General features: G+C 45.8%; 1 protein-coding gene and 1 pseudogene across 1 annotated transcript in view; both read right to left on the bottom strand.

The window, feature by feature from the left end:
- Positions 1 to 13,529, bottom strand: part of LRGUK (leucine rich repeats and guanylate kinase domain containing) — a 336,772-nt gene that overhangs the window by 5,053 nt on the left and 318,190 nt on the right. The window contains exons 18-19 of the mRNA XM_078677476.1: positions 8,061 to 8,189; positions 7,383 to 7,558 (exon numbers count right to left, since the gene is read on the bottom strand). Of these exons, the coding sequence (XP_078533602.1) occupies positions 7,383 to 7,558; positions 8,061 to 8,189 (305 nt within the window). The remainder of the gene's footprint in view (positions 1 to 7,382; positions 7,559 to 8,060; positions 8,190 to 13,529) is intronic.
- LOC144819682 (nucleolar protein 56 pseudogene) lies at positions 9,287 to 11,016 on the bottom strand (annotated as a pseudogene).

The following is a 13,529-nucleotide window of genomic DNA, read 5'->3' as shown; positions in this document are numbered from 1 at the left end:
AAACTACCTATTTGGTTTCTCACTGTTCTGAGGCCTACTCCTCTCATAGGCTGACATTGGGATTTCACTTAAAGGTACTTAAGTGGTAATTCCTGATCTGAAAGGAGTAGTGTTGCCATAGTAGATATGCTTAAAATAGTGGTGACAAATCCTGCTGATATCTGTAGGTGGATTTTCTATTACTATTGTAGAAATGTCACTTTTAGAAAGCGGGTATTTCTATGTGCTTATGACTCTTTGTGCTTTTCAGCCCGACTCCAATCCAATTCTAGGCAGGGTGACAGCTGGGTTTGTGCATACTTTCCAGACAATCATCACACAGAGAGGTTGGGATGTAACAGGGTTACATCTGCATAATGAATGGTCTTCCTGGGCTGGGAGGGAGAGAGCCGGAGGCTTTCTATAGGCTGTGTCCTGACCTCACAAAAAGGGGTCGTTTACCCCCTACTGTACGTCTGGAGCCAGAGGTTGGTTGAAAGGGGGTGTTGTGCACTTCTAAGGTTCTTTTGAAGTTACCTCCACATCAAAGATATCTTGAGAATAAGTACAGGGGCTCTGACCCCATGATTTTAGATATTGCGTGGGGCTTGTACTCCAACGCTGCTGGCTCTACATTGTGCACATTGCCAGGGACTGCTGTGCTGCCAAGAGGGACTGCCATGGAGACTGTTTGCTTGTAGTTCTGGCCTGCCTACCTGCTAGGCTGTTGGAGAGACTGCAACCTCGCAAATCATTTCTTTGTGTAAGCCTACTGCCTGTGCGCTGCTTGTGTCCTCTGTGCTTTACAAGGAAGGGTTGGCTTGCCACCTCCCTGTTCCTGTGGGATCTAGTTGGATTCCACTGAGCAAAGGACCTCATGCCAACAAGGTCAACGACCTGCTTCTAACTGTGGCTGCCAAAGTGCCTAGGGCTCAGCGTGCTTCTTTGATTACAGTGATGATCCTCCAACCAGCCTGTTGTTCATTTCCCCGAAGCGTGCACTACCTAGTGTCCCTGAGGCACAAGCAGGCATCCACTACTGTCGCTGAGCCACCAAGCAATGCAGCACTCCTCTCAGCTGCATTTCACCGCCTCGACCTGAGAAGACCCACCAGGGCCCCACTCACACCACACTCCGGAGAGAAGGTAATCCTCCGACCAGGAGCAAGCACGCCAGCTCAGGGATCCTTTAGTAACTCCCAGACTGCAGAGGCTGCCTTGACGAAGCGAGGGAAGCCCACCATGGTCCGCCTATTCCCATGCTGAGTCAGATGGCAAGAAGAGGTACTGTGGGAGGGTAAGCTGGAGGAGCCATCATCCCGTGCTGTTCAGTGGGTGGCCGAGCCCTCTTTTCAAGTATTGTGGAAAGCTGGGCTTGTTTAGGAGCTGCACTACTCTATCGCAAGCAGCTGCCTTTCACTGCTTGGTGTGGGGGACCCAGCACGGTCTCCCCTCTGCACTGTGAGATGTGTGGGTTTGCCCCCCATGTTAGCACATGCCTTGGGGCTTCTGTGTTGGTGGCATTATGGGGAGAGTCTTTGGTGGAGCCCCCCCGCGCGATCAGGAACTTGCCACATACAGAGAGTTAAAAGAAAATTACTGTATTAACAGTGGTAGGTACACAGGTGCTCCGTTGCCCTACAGTTTCCCTGAAATTTACCATATTCACTGTAGTAGGTGCACAGGTGTTCCTGTAACCTACGTTTGGTGCTCACATTACTGCCTAACATATAATGGAGGTGCTGGTGCACTGGATCTATGTGTTTATGGTGGTATATTGTAACCCAGGTGTTCCTGATGATATGTGATGACCATAGTTGGTGAATTATGTATATAAAGTGATATATGGTGTTCATATGTTTTCTTGCTCTAACCTAACTGCTGCATGCCCTGGTGTTTACTAATGTATGTAGTTTTGAACTTTGCATTGTCAGGATAATGAGTACTATCACAGGATTTCATAAGTGCACAGCATGTCTGTTTTATGCAGTTTTGGTCGAAGATTTATTTACAATATATGTTATATTTTTATATAATCCTGTGTGGAATCTCTTTTGTGGTGTGTTCATTGTGTTACTTGTGTTAGTGTGTTGCCCAAACGGTTTACACATTGCCTCAGGGGATAAGTCTGACTGCTTTGTGCCAAGCTACTGGGGGTGAGCACAGGTTATCTTTTGTGTGTAACTTACTTGCCCTGACTAGAGTGGTGGGTTCTGCCTGGCTTAGGTGCATACCCTAGCCAACCAGAAACCCCATTTCTAACACAAAGTATAAGGGTTCTCTAAGCAGCAGGGATGAATTTAAGAGGAATCAGCTGGTTGATGTGAAAATCGCAGTGTCATGGGGCAATAGTGGAAGGCAAAAGCCAGAAGTCCGACACTTAAGCTCAACCGTACTGAAATAAATGTAATCATCAAATTCAACATATTAGGGAAGAGACTAACCAGATTTGAGAAGCAGATTTTCCCAACACATGTCTGTAAAAAACGTGAATGTGATGGTGCATATCTTAGAGATCTATTGATGCCTGAAAGATTTGTGCTTTCTCGTGTTACAAAACGGGGTCCACCTCTACGTCTTGTCTCCTCGTAGTCTCCTGTGGGAGTCAGTTCTTTCCCAGTGTTGTTTTCTAATACGATTAGTTGTGTTCTTTGAACTTCCCTCAAAGGTCCTCTCTCATGCTTTCAGATCCCAACTTCAAGAAAAAAATCTGCCGATGGAAACCAGGCACATGAATGTCTGGGTGCACTTCTGACATAATAGAAAGGATGGACTTACTACCAAATGGTGGTCGACTATGACCAAAGGAGACAAAAAACCGAGGAAGACAAGAGAAACACATTTCTGGACCCAACCATGAGATGGCGGATTAATGTACAGAATCTGAATCCAAAAAAGAATCCATGCTGCAAATCTTCAATATTTAGTTGCTCCCTATTCTAAAAGTGTGCATCTCTCCAGAGGTTTCAAATCTCTAAAAGAACCTCCCAAAAGACCCATGGGGGTAAAACTTTTCAAAAGGTGAAATATTGAAGGGCTTTCGAGAAAAAGAAAGACATGTTGAAAATTACTTCAGCTAAGCCCCTTTATTTGACGATATACATTCTCAGTCTTCAAAGGATACTGACACCCTTCTGCCTAGCTGCTGTCAGTAAGTTGTAGAGGAAGAGGGGAGTCAAATAGACCTCAATTACAATGACGATGTAATGGCTTTTCCATGTCCTCACGGTCTGGCAGCTATAATGCACAACAGCATCTATTGTAGTGGCCAAAAGGCTCTGACTGGGTGGGCTGGCCAGTATACCCAATGACGTCATCTCCACCTGTCAGGGTATAGACTGCAGTCTGATGCAGCAGCAAGCAACCAGTCCCTATGAGACAGTAGTCTTGACATCAGGCATTGGCGATCTGATCATTATATCAGAGTAGGGCCTCCCCCTCCAATTCTCCCAAATCAGAAAGAAAGTAATTCTCACTAAATGAATTGCATAATAGTCGCTCACAAGCAAGAGTTCGCCTTTCAGTCAGTAACAGGCACTATCCTGGTCAACACTTTCAAATGATGCAGGCCATCTCCCTAATTCAGCCTTATCCATTTTAAGTGGGCCTTTTTTTGGGAAGACGCCACAGTAAACATGACTGCTCCTGCCTCATTTTACGCAAGCTAACAGAATTTATAAATTTGAAAAATGATCATGTATTCTGCTTTTGTTGCTCCAGCTAGAAAGGATTTTTCGCATTTGCTAAATATTTCAAGTGGCTGCAAGAGGATTCTGTAGGGTGAGCTCTTACAGTTTTGTGTTGGCGGAATTCAAAAGAACCAACAGCTCTTGCTTCTGAATACTTAGAAGGCAGTTTTCCTGTGTTGCGAATGCAATTTCTGACCGAATTAGCCACCACCTACTCCATAGTCTCCTTAAAGGAAGAAAGCTATATATGTCCCTGGCAGTCGGGAGTGATAGAAAAACAACTGTTTGCTGGGCAAGATGCTTTCAAACGAAAACCAAATGAATGCCTTCTGTTATACAAGAGGTTTTACATAGCGCTACATAGCGCATCAAATATAGACCCTAATATTATTTTTCTGAAAAGCAACGAGGGGTTGTAACATTCCTGGGTTAGGGATGTATTAACGTTGATTTAGGCCTCACACTAACATTAGTAGTGCCTAGGCGTGAAGCAAGTTCTCTCTGCAGCTGACTCTCAGCTAATAGTGAGATCTGACAAGCTTGCTTTAGATCCAGGACACCCTTAATGGTTGTCTCTCAGCCATTTAACGCTCAATGAATGAGAACCTCCTGAAGTAAAAAGCCTTCAAACATGCATATCAATGCCGTAGTTTCGTCCTGTTACCATTAGAACAGGTCTATTAGAATCCACCCGCATCTCCGCCTACATCTCAAGGCCTTAGCTGTGAATGGTGGAATCAGGCCTAGCCTGAGTGAGCGAGGACTGGTCATAAGAGTCTTCATGACTGCCCGCCCAAAACTGTAGGAAGTTTCAGAACATGGCTGTGCACTGCAGCTGCTATGAAACTGCAGGAAATTCAATTCGAGGCACTCTTTTTGGCCCTTTAATGTTTTAGGGGCCTGCTCCTAGTACTAAGCACCATGGAATAAACGTCTTCTCCAATTGCATCTAATTGAGACATGTGGCACGTTTAGAAGAGCTTGGGGGTTCTCACAACAGAATAAAAGTAATGACTGGTTATATTTGCTCTTCGTTGATCTCTTTAAATATATGCTTACCTCATGCTACTTTCATCTTCATAATCCCTGGTGTATACTAACTCTTCGCATATCAAACAAGAGAGAGAGGACTAGGTAGCTAGTCCGTATCCCCAAGGATTTATATGTAATCAAAAAGGACTAACCTTGTGTGAACATTTTACAGGATAGCATACCAACTCTTCCTAAGCACAAAAGAAATGATATTGTTTTATTTAATAAAAACAAGATTCCCCTCCAGAGGTCACTGCTGTTCATAGAAGACTTCACCAACACTGAAAACTTCTGTATGAAGGGGGCAGACTACATCTAAAAGTATGTTGTGTACTACTCAAATGGTTACTTATTTTATCAAGGTGGCGATTACTGTGTGAAATTGTTATATTTGTATTTGATTCTGCCTAGCTATAATCCCACTGTGTGCGAGTCTGGCTTTGCTGGCCACATCACACATGCGGACCTGTATGCTTTCTCCGCACTGTTTACTATCCATAGCAGGCACAGAAAGGTGTGGAGTGTACACCTGTAATACCCGTAAGTCCACAAAATGGCCACCACCACAATACTGACAGCAAAAGGCTCCTACAAAAGGAGGATACTTCAAAAGGCATTTTAGTCAAAGTTGAGAAGGTCAAACTTGGCCAAGTTTTCATCTAGACTATCGGCCCCTTCCCAGTAGTAATGTAATGTAAAATGTAATGTAAAATAACATTTATGCCGCGCTACTATCACTCCAAGGAGCATCTTGGCGCCTACACATGGACCAGAAAAGATCTAAGGTCTGGTCTGGCTGCTAACTGTAGTGATACCAGGGCCCTCATACTAGTGCACGAGCGCAGGTGTCAGGGAGACTAAAAATCCAGGTCTTTAATGCCTTTCTGAACTCAGATTCCTGTTCAAATGCACGGAGATGTGGAGGGAGTTTGTTCCATGCTTTGGACCCAAGGACTGGCAAAGATTTGCCACCCCTTGAGCTGAGTTTAAAAGTCGGAATAGCCAGCAGATTGGCATTAGAGGACCTTAAGGTGCGTGATGGATGGTATCGGGAATACCTCTTTTGTATATATTTTGGTCCTTGCGAGTGGAAGGCCCTAAAGGTGATTATAAGGACTTTAAATAGCACCCGTTTGACCACAGGTAGCCAGTGAAGAGTGTTTAATGCAGCAGATGCTGAAGATCTCTTTGGCCATTCAGAACCAGCCTTGCGGCTGCATGCTGCGCCATTTGCAACCTGTGAGTGACCATCTTGCTGGATCCCGCATATAGACTATTACAATAGTCAAGTCTTGATGTCACCGCTACCATTTTCCTTGCTGATAGTGGGAGTAAGTCAAAGAATTTTCTTAGCCCTTTGATGACATTGAAACAGGTGCCAACTACTGACAGCGCCTGCTGTTTGAACGATAGAGCGGTATCAAACTTGACGCCTAGGTTATGTGCGGTGTTGGTTGTAATAGGCGGTGCCTCCACATTCTCAGGCCACCATAGTTTGAGAATAAAATCATTTTGTGTGCCCAGTGGTAGAATTTCTGTTTTTCCTGTATTGCACTTCAGATGGTTCTTACCCATCCACTCAAATGTGGCCGTCAGACAGTGTTTGAGATTCTCTTCCCAGTCCTTAGTGTCTTTATCAAGGACTAGGATGAATTGCGTATCGTCCGCATACGCGATAACATCTATCCTAAAGGACGATATCAGTCTGATCAGAGGAGTGGTGTAAACATTAAAGAGCGTCAGGCGCAGGCTGGATCCCTGAGGCACTCCTGATGTAAGGGTTTTTTCCTTTGAGCAGGATTCACCAAGGGTGACCATTTGCCTTCTGTCACTCAAAAAATTCTTTATCCACTCCAACACGACTCCTGTTATGTCTGATGTTATTAGCTGGTCAATCAAGATGGTATGTGAGACCGTGTCAAAGGCTGCCGATAGATCTAATAGTATCAGGACAGCCTTCTTACCCTGATCCATTGCCGTTTGTATAGTATCAGTGGTAAACAGGAGCGCGGATTCAGTGGAGTGTTGGGCTCTGAAACCTGATTGATTGAAGTGCCAGGCGTTGTTTTCCTCCAGAAACGATGTAATTAAGTGCACCTTGCATAAGTCTCATATTTAAATCACAGGGTGACTAGGACTTCTGGTATGGTAAGTTATACATATTGATGGTATTTGCAAGTGTCCAACAATAAATTTGGAACGTTTAGAAGTCTCGTCTTTCAGACAGAGGCCATATGTTGAATGAGAAACACAGCAATGTCTGTTTCTTTTCAAAACAATTTATATTGTTTATGCTGTGTCTGCCTACAATATGGAAACAATGGCTCTGTTACCTTTAGTCTAGAATTCGATGAAGGCAGCAAAATGCTATCTTTAAAAAAATAATTTACTTGAATTTTCATTGTGCATTTTTTTCAAACTGAAGACAATAATTTTTGCCACTTTACTAAACCGATTCAAATAAATAAATTAGTGTGGTGGCAACCTAAAGTACAAGTATGCCCGTTGATCTTTTTGGTTTGCGTTACAAAAATGTAATACTTGAGAAGAGAGGAACTGGTGGACAGGTATGTACTAGCGGTATTCTCACAAAACACATACACGCACACCCTCCAAACCTCACCCACTGTGCCGTCACATGAAGGAAGTGCTTTGTTCATCTAAAACCTCAGTTATGTGTACCTTTCAAACCTCCCGTTCCTGGCCCAATCCCAGTCAGGTCCAGCGGTTCAATGGGCACATCCTCGGCCAGCTGGAAGGTAAAGGTTGGAGTACGGACACCCGCCAAGCCTTCTGCTGAGTAGGCACCAGCGGAGGAGAGCATGGACAAGCACGAGCTCGAGCCGGACTCCCTGGAACTGAAAATGCAACATATGAAACATTTTCTATTCATGAATTACACGAGGTTTTGGATCGCATATTACATGAAATACAATATGTTTGGTAGTTATTGATGAGCTTTTTCCATGCAATATTTAACGTTTTCCCTCCTAGCTTTAGAATGAGTTTGTTATGCAACAACAGTCTAGGGACAAATGGAGCTTGAGGAAGGGGAAGCTTCCACAGGGTCACACTGATGTCCCAGTAGTTGCGACAGCCACCATCGCGGTCTACCTTTTGACTGTTAGATCCATCTCCACCCCTCTGGTTATGGTTGTGGATTATTGAAAAATTGTCATTGTACTGGGTACCAATAACAATAATAGTAATAAAATTTGAAAATGTATTGTACAACTATATCAAGAGCACTTGCATGAGCCTTCCTATAGTATAAAACATTTGGTAAGAGGTGGCTCCAACGTCTCACGGTATGGCACAAAAGACAAGAGACATTCCCTCTAGATTGGTGGATGAACTCACCTAGTGTCAGGGCTAGGGGGGAAAAGGCTTTGGTCTTGTGTTACATTACTGCCACTTGGGAGAAGTGAAGGTTCAGAGGAACAGTCCACCAGACGTAACTGAGGGCTTTGTGTTGCAGGTGCTGTACCTCTGAAATAAATAAAACACGCCATTAATATGCTATTGTATTTATTTCATAATTTACATGTATACTATTTGATTTCCAGTGATAATGTATACTTTGAAGCCATATTATAATTATGACACTCTGAACTAAAATATCTCATTTTGCCTCTGCTTATAAGAACAATAATTTAATATAAAAATATGTAAATAAAACCAACTAGATTCATATTAATGCACGAAACACAACCAATACAGACACTAACGCAGAGAACAAGGTGGATTTACAAGGTCTATAAACAAAGAAGAGAGTGAGAAAAAGAGAAGAGTCAGTTCTTCTTCCCCCGAGAACGAGCTTGCTACCATCCCAATATACTGTCACAAATGTCTTTCACTCATGTCCCAGACAAACCCTTAGGTTTTTAATAAGAACCCTCACCCACCAACCTCTTTGGTGGCATGCTTCAACAATGCCTTCCCACCTAAGATGCTGAATGAATCTTAGGGGTGCTACAGCACCTGATTACAGCAGAGCTCGTTCCTTTGTGTGACGAGGTGAATTTGTGAGTGAATTTTAAAACTATCTCCAGGATATCTTCCCTTAGGGAAAATATTTTAATTGTGCAGTCCTTGGGTGGGGTTAAAAATAGTAATTTTGGATGTGTGGTGAGAAATTAGAGATCTCTCACATTTTAGTATGAGGTCGACATGTTTCAGACAAATATGAGTGCTGTTTGAGTCACAGTGACTTTCTTCAGGACCAAAATGATAGGGAAACCCCTAGCTAGTAAACGCGCACACACTAAGGCATTCGTATGTAGGGTAGGACTATTCGGAACTTATGATTTTCACCTAAAGTCTTTATGAATCTAAAATAGATATAACAAGAAAGACATACATAGATACATGGTAGTTCAAATCATTGATGAAGATTTTTTATTTTTTTATTTTTTTAGGAAATATAACCTCATTTATTTGAGAATAAGCATATGTACAAGTCCAGAGTAGGCACATCAAGGCCACAGCGGCGCCACAGGCACCTTTAAAGGGCAGACCATGGGCTGGGACAGCACAAGCTCCCATGTACATTCAGGCCTCGCCGAGCCAGTAACTCCACGGTGGGCACTGGGCAGCCTTCAGTTCAGAGATGCAATGCCTGGCACTGCTGCCACTATGGGTCAGTCACTGGGGTATTGCCATTCAATCAGTCTCGAGATTTCTTCTTTTTTTTCTTTTTGTCACTTCTGGGCGTATCTTCTGGGACAGATTTCTTCTTTTTCTTGGACGGCGTTTCCTCCACTTCCTCCTCAACCCCATTTTCTTCTAATTCCACCTCTTCGGGCTCCTCTACCTGCTTCTTTTTCTTCTTTTTTTCTTTATTACAGTCACTTCGGCATCCTCCTCCTCCTCAACTCTCGCCTTCTTCGGAACAGGCTCCTCGTCATCCTCCGCTTCCCCTGCAGCAGCCGCCAGCGCCTCTTCTGCTCGCGCTGCTTGCGTTTCTTCTCCCTCTTTTCAAGTTTCTTCTTAAGAGCTGCGGTCACCTCGGTGGCCTCCACCAGGGCCTCCTTCATGACGTCCACGTTCTTCCGCAGGGCCTCCCCAGTCTCGTATAAGGACAGGCGCTCCTCCACCTGCTCCGGCAGCTTGTCTCCGTAGACACTGGTGGGGAACTCTGAGAAGCAGTCTATCCGCGACGCGATCGAGCACTTGTTGGCCAAATACCGAGAGATGCGGCCCTTGTTCTTGGCTGCAGCTCGCCCGATGAAGGTGGAGTGGAAGATCAGGCTGTACTTGGGTGTGTTCCCCCTCGTCTTCAGAGCCCTGAAGAGGGCCTTCTCCGCCCCCAGGATCTGCACCGTCGACGCCGGGTACTTGGCCAGGTTCGTTAAGCTGCCTGCGTGGGATATGAGACGAGCGCCAACCACTTCCCCGATCAAGGAGGACAGCTGGACGCCACCTGGCTCATCTTGGAGCGCAGGTACTCCTGCAGCTCCTTGCGGTACTCCGACAGGGAGATCACGCGTGCAGACAAGCTCTCGATGTTGATCAGATCAATGGGGTAGATGTCCATCCCCATGGAGGAGCGCGAGGCCTCCAGCACCTCCTGCGCCTTGGCACTGTCCATCAAGATCTCCTCCATGCCCTCCAGCTGCTCCTCGCTCAGCTCCTTGCGGTTCCCGATGAACTTGGCCATGCGGCAGTACGTGTAGTTATCAGAAACGATCCGGATCAGCCCCGGGAAGTGGTAGCCGTACCATTCTCTGACCCGCATGGAGAAGGTGTTGATGTCCTTGTCGAGCTGGTCCAGCAGGCTGATGGACTGGATGATCGTGTTATCCACCCGGTTAACATTAAACTTCACCTTGGCCCTCGAATAGCTGTGGCCAAGGCCCAGTTGAGCCTTGGAAGCAGACTGGGCTGTCAAACCCTTGATGAGGGAATGGAAGTGCAGGCGGATCCCCCTAAGGAGCTCTGACACTACACCACCAGTCTGGCATGGGTATCCCAATTCTTCCTGTATGGCAGCCCCAATTTTGGCATCTCCCACTCCCTGCAAAGCCTTTTTCTTTTTCGCTGGCATGTTTGTCTCTAGAAGCAGCTTCAAGTCCTCGTGAAGTATTCCTTCAGAGATGGCATTTATATTCTCTAGAGCACTTTGGGCGGATTTAAATGGAGAAAACCCCGCTAATCTGACAATGTTGTTAAACCTCCCGATGTTCAGCACACTCTCCTCCACCTCGGGGAGCAGCATGCTGATCTCCTCCACCTCGCACACGGCGAAGAGCGCGTAGCCGGCTGCATGCTCGTACAGCACGTGGAGCAGCACCATGTTGACGGCTGCGCGGCTCCCTCCAAAACCAATCATCGATGAAGATTGTGCAGCGTGTCATGCAACATGCATCTGTATAGGTATTTCCAATTTTGTCGGCACTTATGTGAAAGTTATAATGCATACCATTTCCAGTGGATGTTCCTTTGGTTTTTAAGAACATTCTTTTGACATTGATGCCAAAGTGCTCCTCCCAATTGCTTGCCACATAAGTGTAAACGTAGACAAGTTCCGCCTTCATTGTGAGCTAGCTGAATTCTTTAGAACACTAACATTTTTGTCCCAGGTCACAACTATACCGATACACTTTTGAGCAGACTGTGTTGAATGAGGTCGAACCACAATGAGTAGGGAAGAATTGACAGCACTGAGAGAGTTACAAGCAGAGCACACCATCATCATAAAACAGGCAGATTAAGAAATTGAAGCACTTAGTTCAACATGATACTGATCAAAACTGAATTCCTTCTCATTGCCAATGACAGTAAAAATATAATATTCAGCGATGGCTTTCTGTTAACAAGATGGTTTTACATTGCAAGTCCCTGCATATGCCAAATTGCTCCTTCCTTGTGAGTGACCTCTTCTTGAGGACTCACATAGCATAGAAAAGTGAAACCATCCACTTTCAACTATCAGTCCTCCAAAGAATTAATCTCTACATCCTGACTGAAGACTTCAAAACCAGTCTAAAACTTGGCCTTCTACTACCTGGATGTGGCAAAGAACACTACGGACCGAAGGGTCGGATTCACAGTCATGCCACTAAATGTTATCCTTCATGCCACAGCTAAGCTCATCAAACGTCTGAAGAAATACAGCCACGTTATCACAACCTTAATTCATCGAGAGTGGCAATCTAGTCAAGTCTACATCACATTCAAAACCAGCAGCATTGCACACAGGGCAGTAATGCCCAGCACACCAGCCTATGGAACTGAATATTCACAATCACAGAATGGCAACTTAACTCAAGGAGATACAATATTGTCTGGATCGATAACAAGAAATAAAAAAAAAAGGAACAAAGCCTTTTCCATTGATGTGGAAAAATGCAGGAGCAGCTTTCCCCCAACAGATCAGGACTGAATTACCCCTTGCACTGTTCATTAATAAGAGGAGGATCAATTTTTCCAAAGAGTACATTAATTATGAAATAAAGGGGAGGAGGAGCCAAGCAGCGAACAAAGATGGCCGCATAAGCTCCCGGCTCCGCCGACCTCCGTCTGTTGCTTGATGATCCTGCCAGAAATCCTGATTTCACGCCCGACCCCCGTACGGATCAACTATTACTGAATCTGGCGGTGTGGTCCCGAGAACATTACCACCATGACTGACGGAGTTTTGTCGTGTGGAAGATCTCGGCCTAACTTCTCCTGTGAGCCGGGACCTCGAGTACTGGCCCTGCCGGGTTACAGTTCAACAACAACGGCCGTGGGACCCGGACAGGGTCCGGTCGCTTGACTTGAAGAGTATCCTGTCCCTAGTTTGGTGGAGTGCCTTCGGTTCGGTACACACTGCGGAGGTGTATATATCCTGTAAGTGGCTGTGAGGTCGGGGGTCCCTGTCCCGGCGGCTGGCGCCCACGCTGGGTTGGAGCCCCCGCCCGAGATGCCCTATCACTGCTTGAAAATGCACCTTCAGTCCCCGCCTGCCCTGCTCACGTTTCTGTCCCCGGAGGAACTGTGTACTCCGAGGGACACACAGATGGCTGGAATCGAGCAAGTGGAGGCGGTGCGGGGTAACAGCGAGCCGTCCTTGAGAACTGTAATGGCCGCCATTGGGGAGCTTCAATCATACACGGATGCCATTTTCTACAATACGATCGCTGGCAACATCGTACCTGAACGATCATGTACGGACCCTGATCTGTCTGGAGACTTTGGGCTAGCAGTTTTTCCCACGCTACCCGCGGAACCGGATGATCGAGACCCCATTTATGACAAAGCCTCGACACCATTGCCCAGAACACAGAGTGCTAGCGGACTTGTTGATCTGGAGAAATGCCCGCCAATATCGACGCAGCCGTCTAATGTGGTGTTCACGGAACTGCCCCTCCCTGGGACTACTGACAATAAGACTCGACAGATGCTGATCTCTTTTTTCGCCCGAATGGTTCTTTCATGGCGGTGGAGATCGGGATACTCGAACATTTGGCTGACAAAGGCGAGTGTCATGGCAGCGGATGACTGCGGAGGACTGGGGAGTTTGTTCGGACTCATAATACCAGCTCATGAACTGCCTAGGACTTTGGTTTCTCCTGGAGTTGTGATGGTACCGTTTGATAGACTCGGTACGAAAAATCGCAGGGGTCAAGGGTGAGACTGTTGGCCTGGTTTTGATTTACGGGGTGTGTGAAGGACGAGGGATCCGCCATTTTATTGATAGCGGAAGGTGGGACGGTGTAAGACGTCTTCCCTGTGTGATATTGTTCATAACTTTATTGAGTGTTGGCTGGATTCAAGACTAGGGTTGTGCGTTTCAGACGGGGGGTAGTGAGAACGGGGGCATGTGTGATATTCTTCTCCTCCTCT

Source organism: Lissotriton helveticus, chromosome 1_1 (genome assembly GCF_964261635.1).
Source record: "Lissotriton helveticus chromosome 1_1, aLisHel1.1, whole genome shotgun sequence".
NCBI lineage: Eukaryota > Metazoa > Chordata > Amphibia > Caudata > Salamandridae > Lissotriton > Lissotriton helveticus.
The sequence above is the reverse complement of the archived record's forward strand: the minus strand, read 5'-3'. Positions and strand labels throughout refer to the sequence as shown.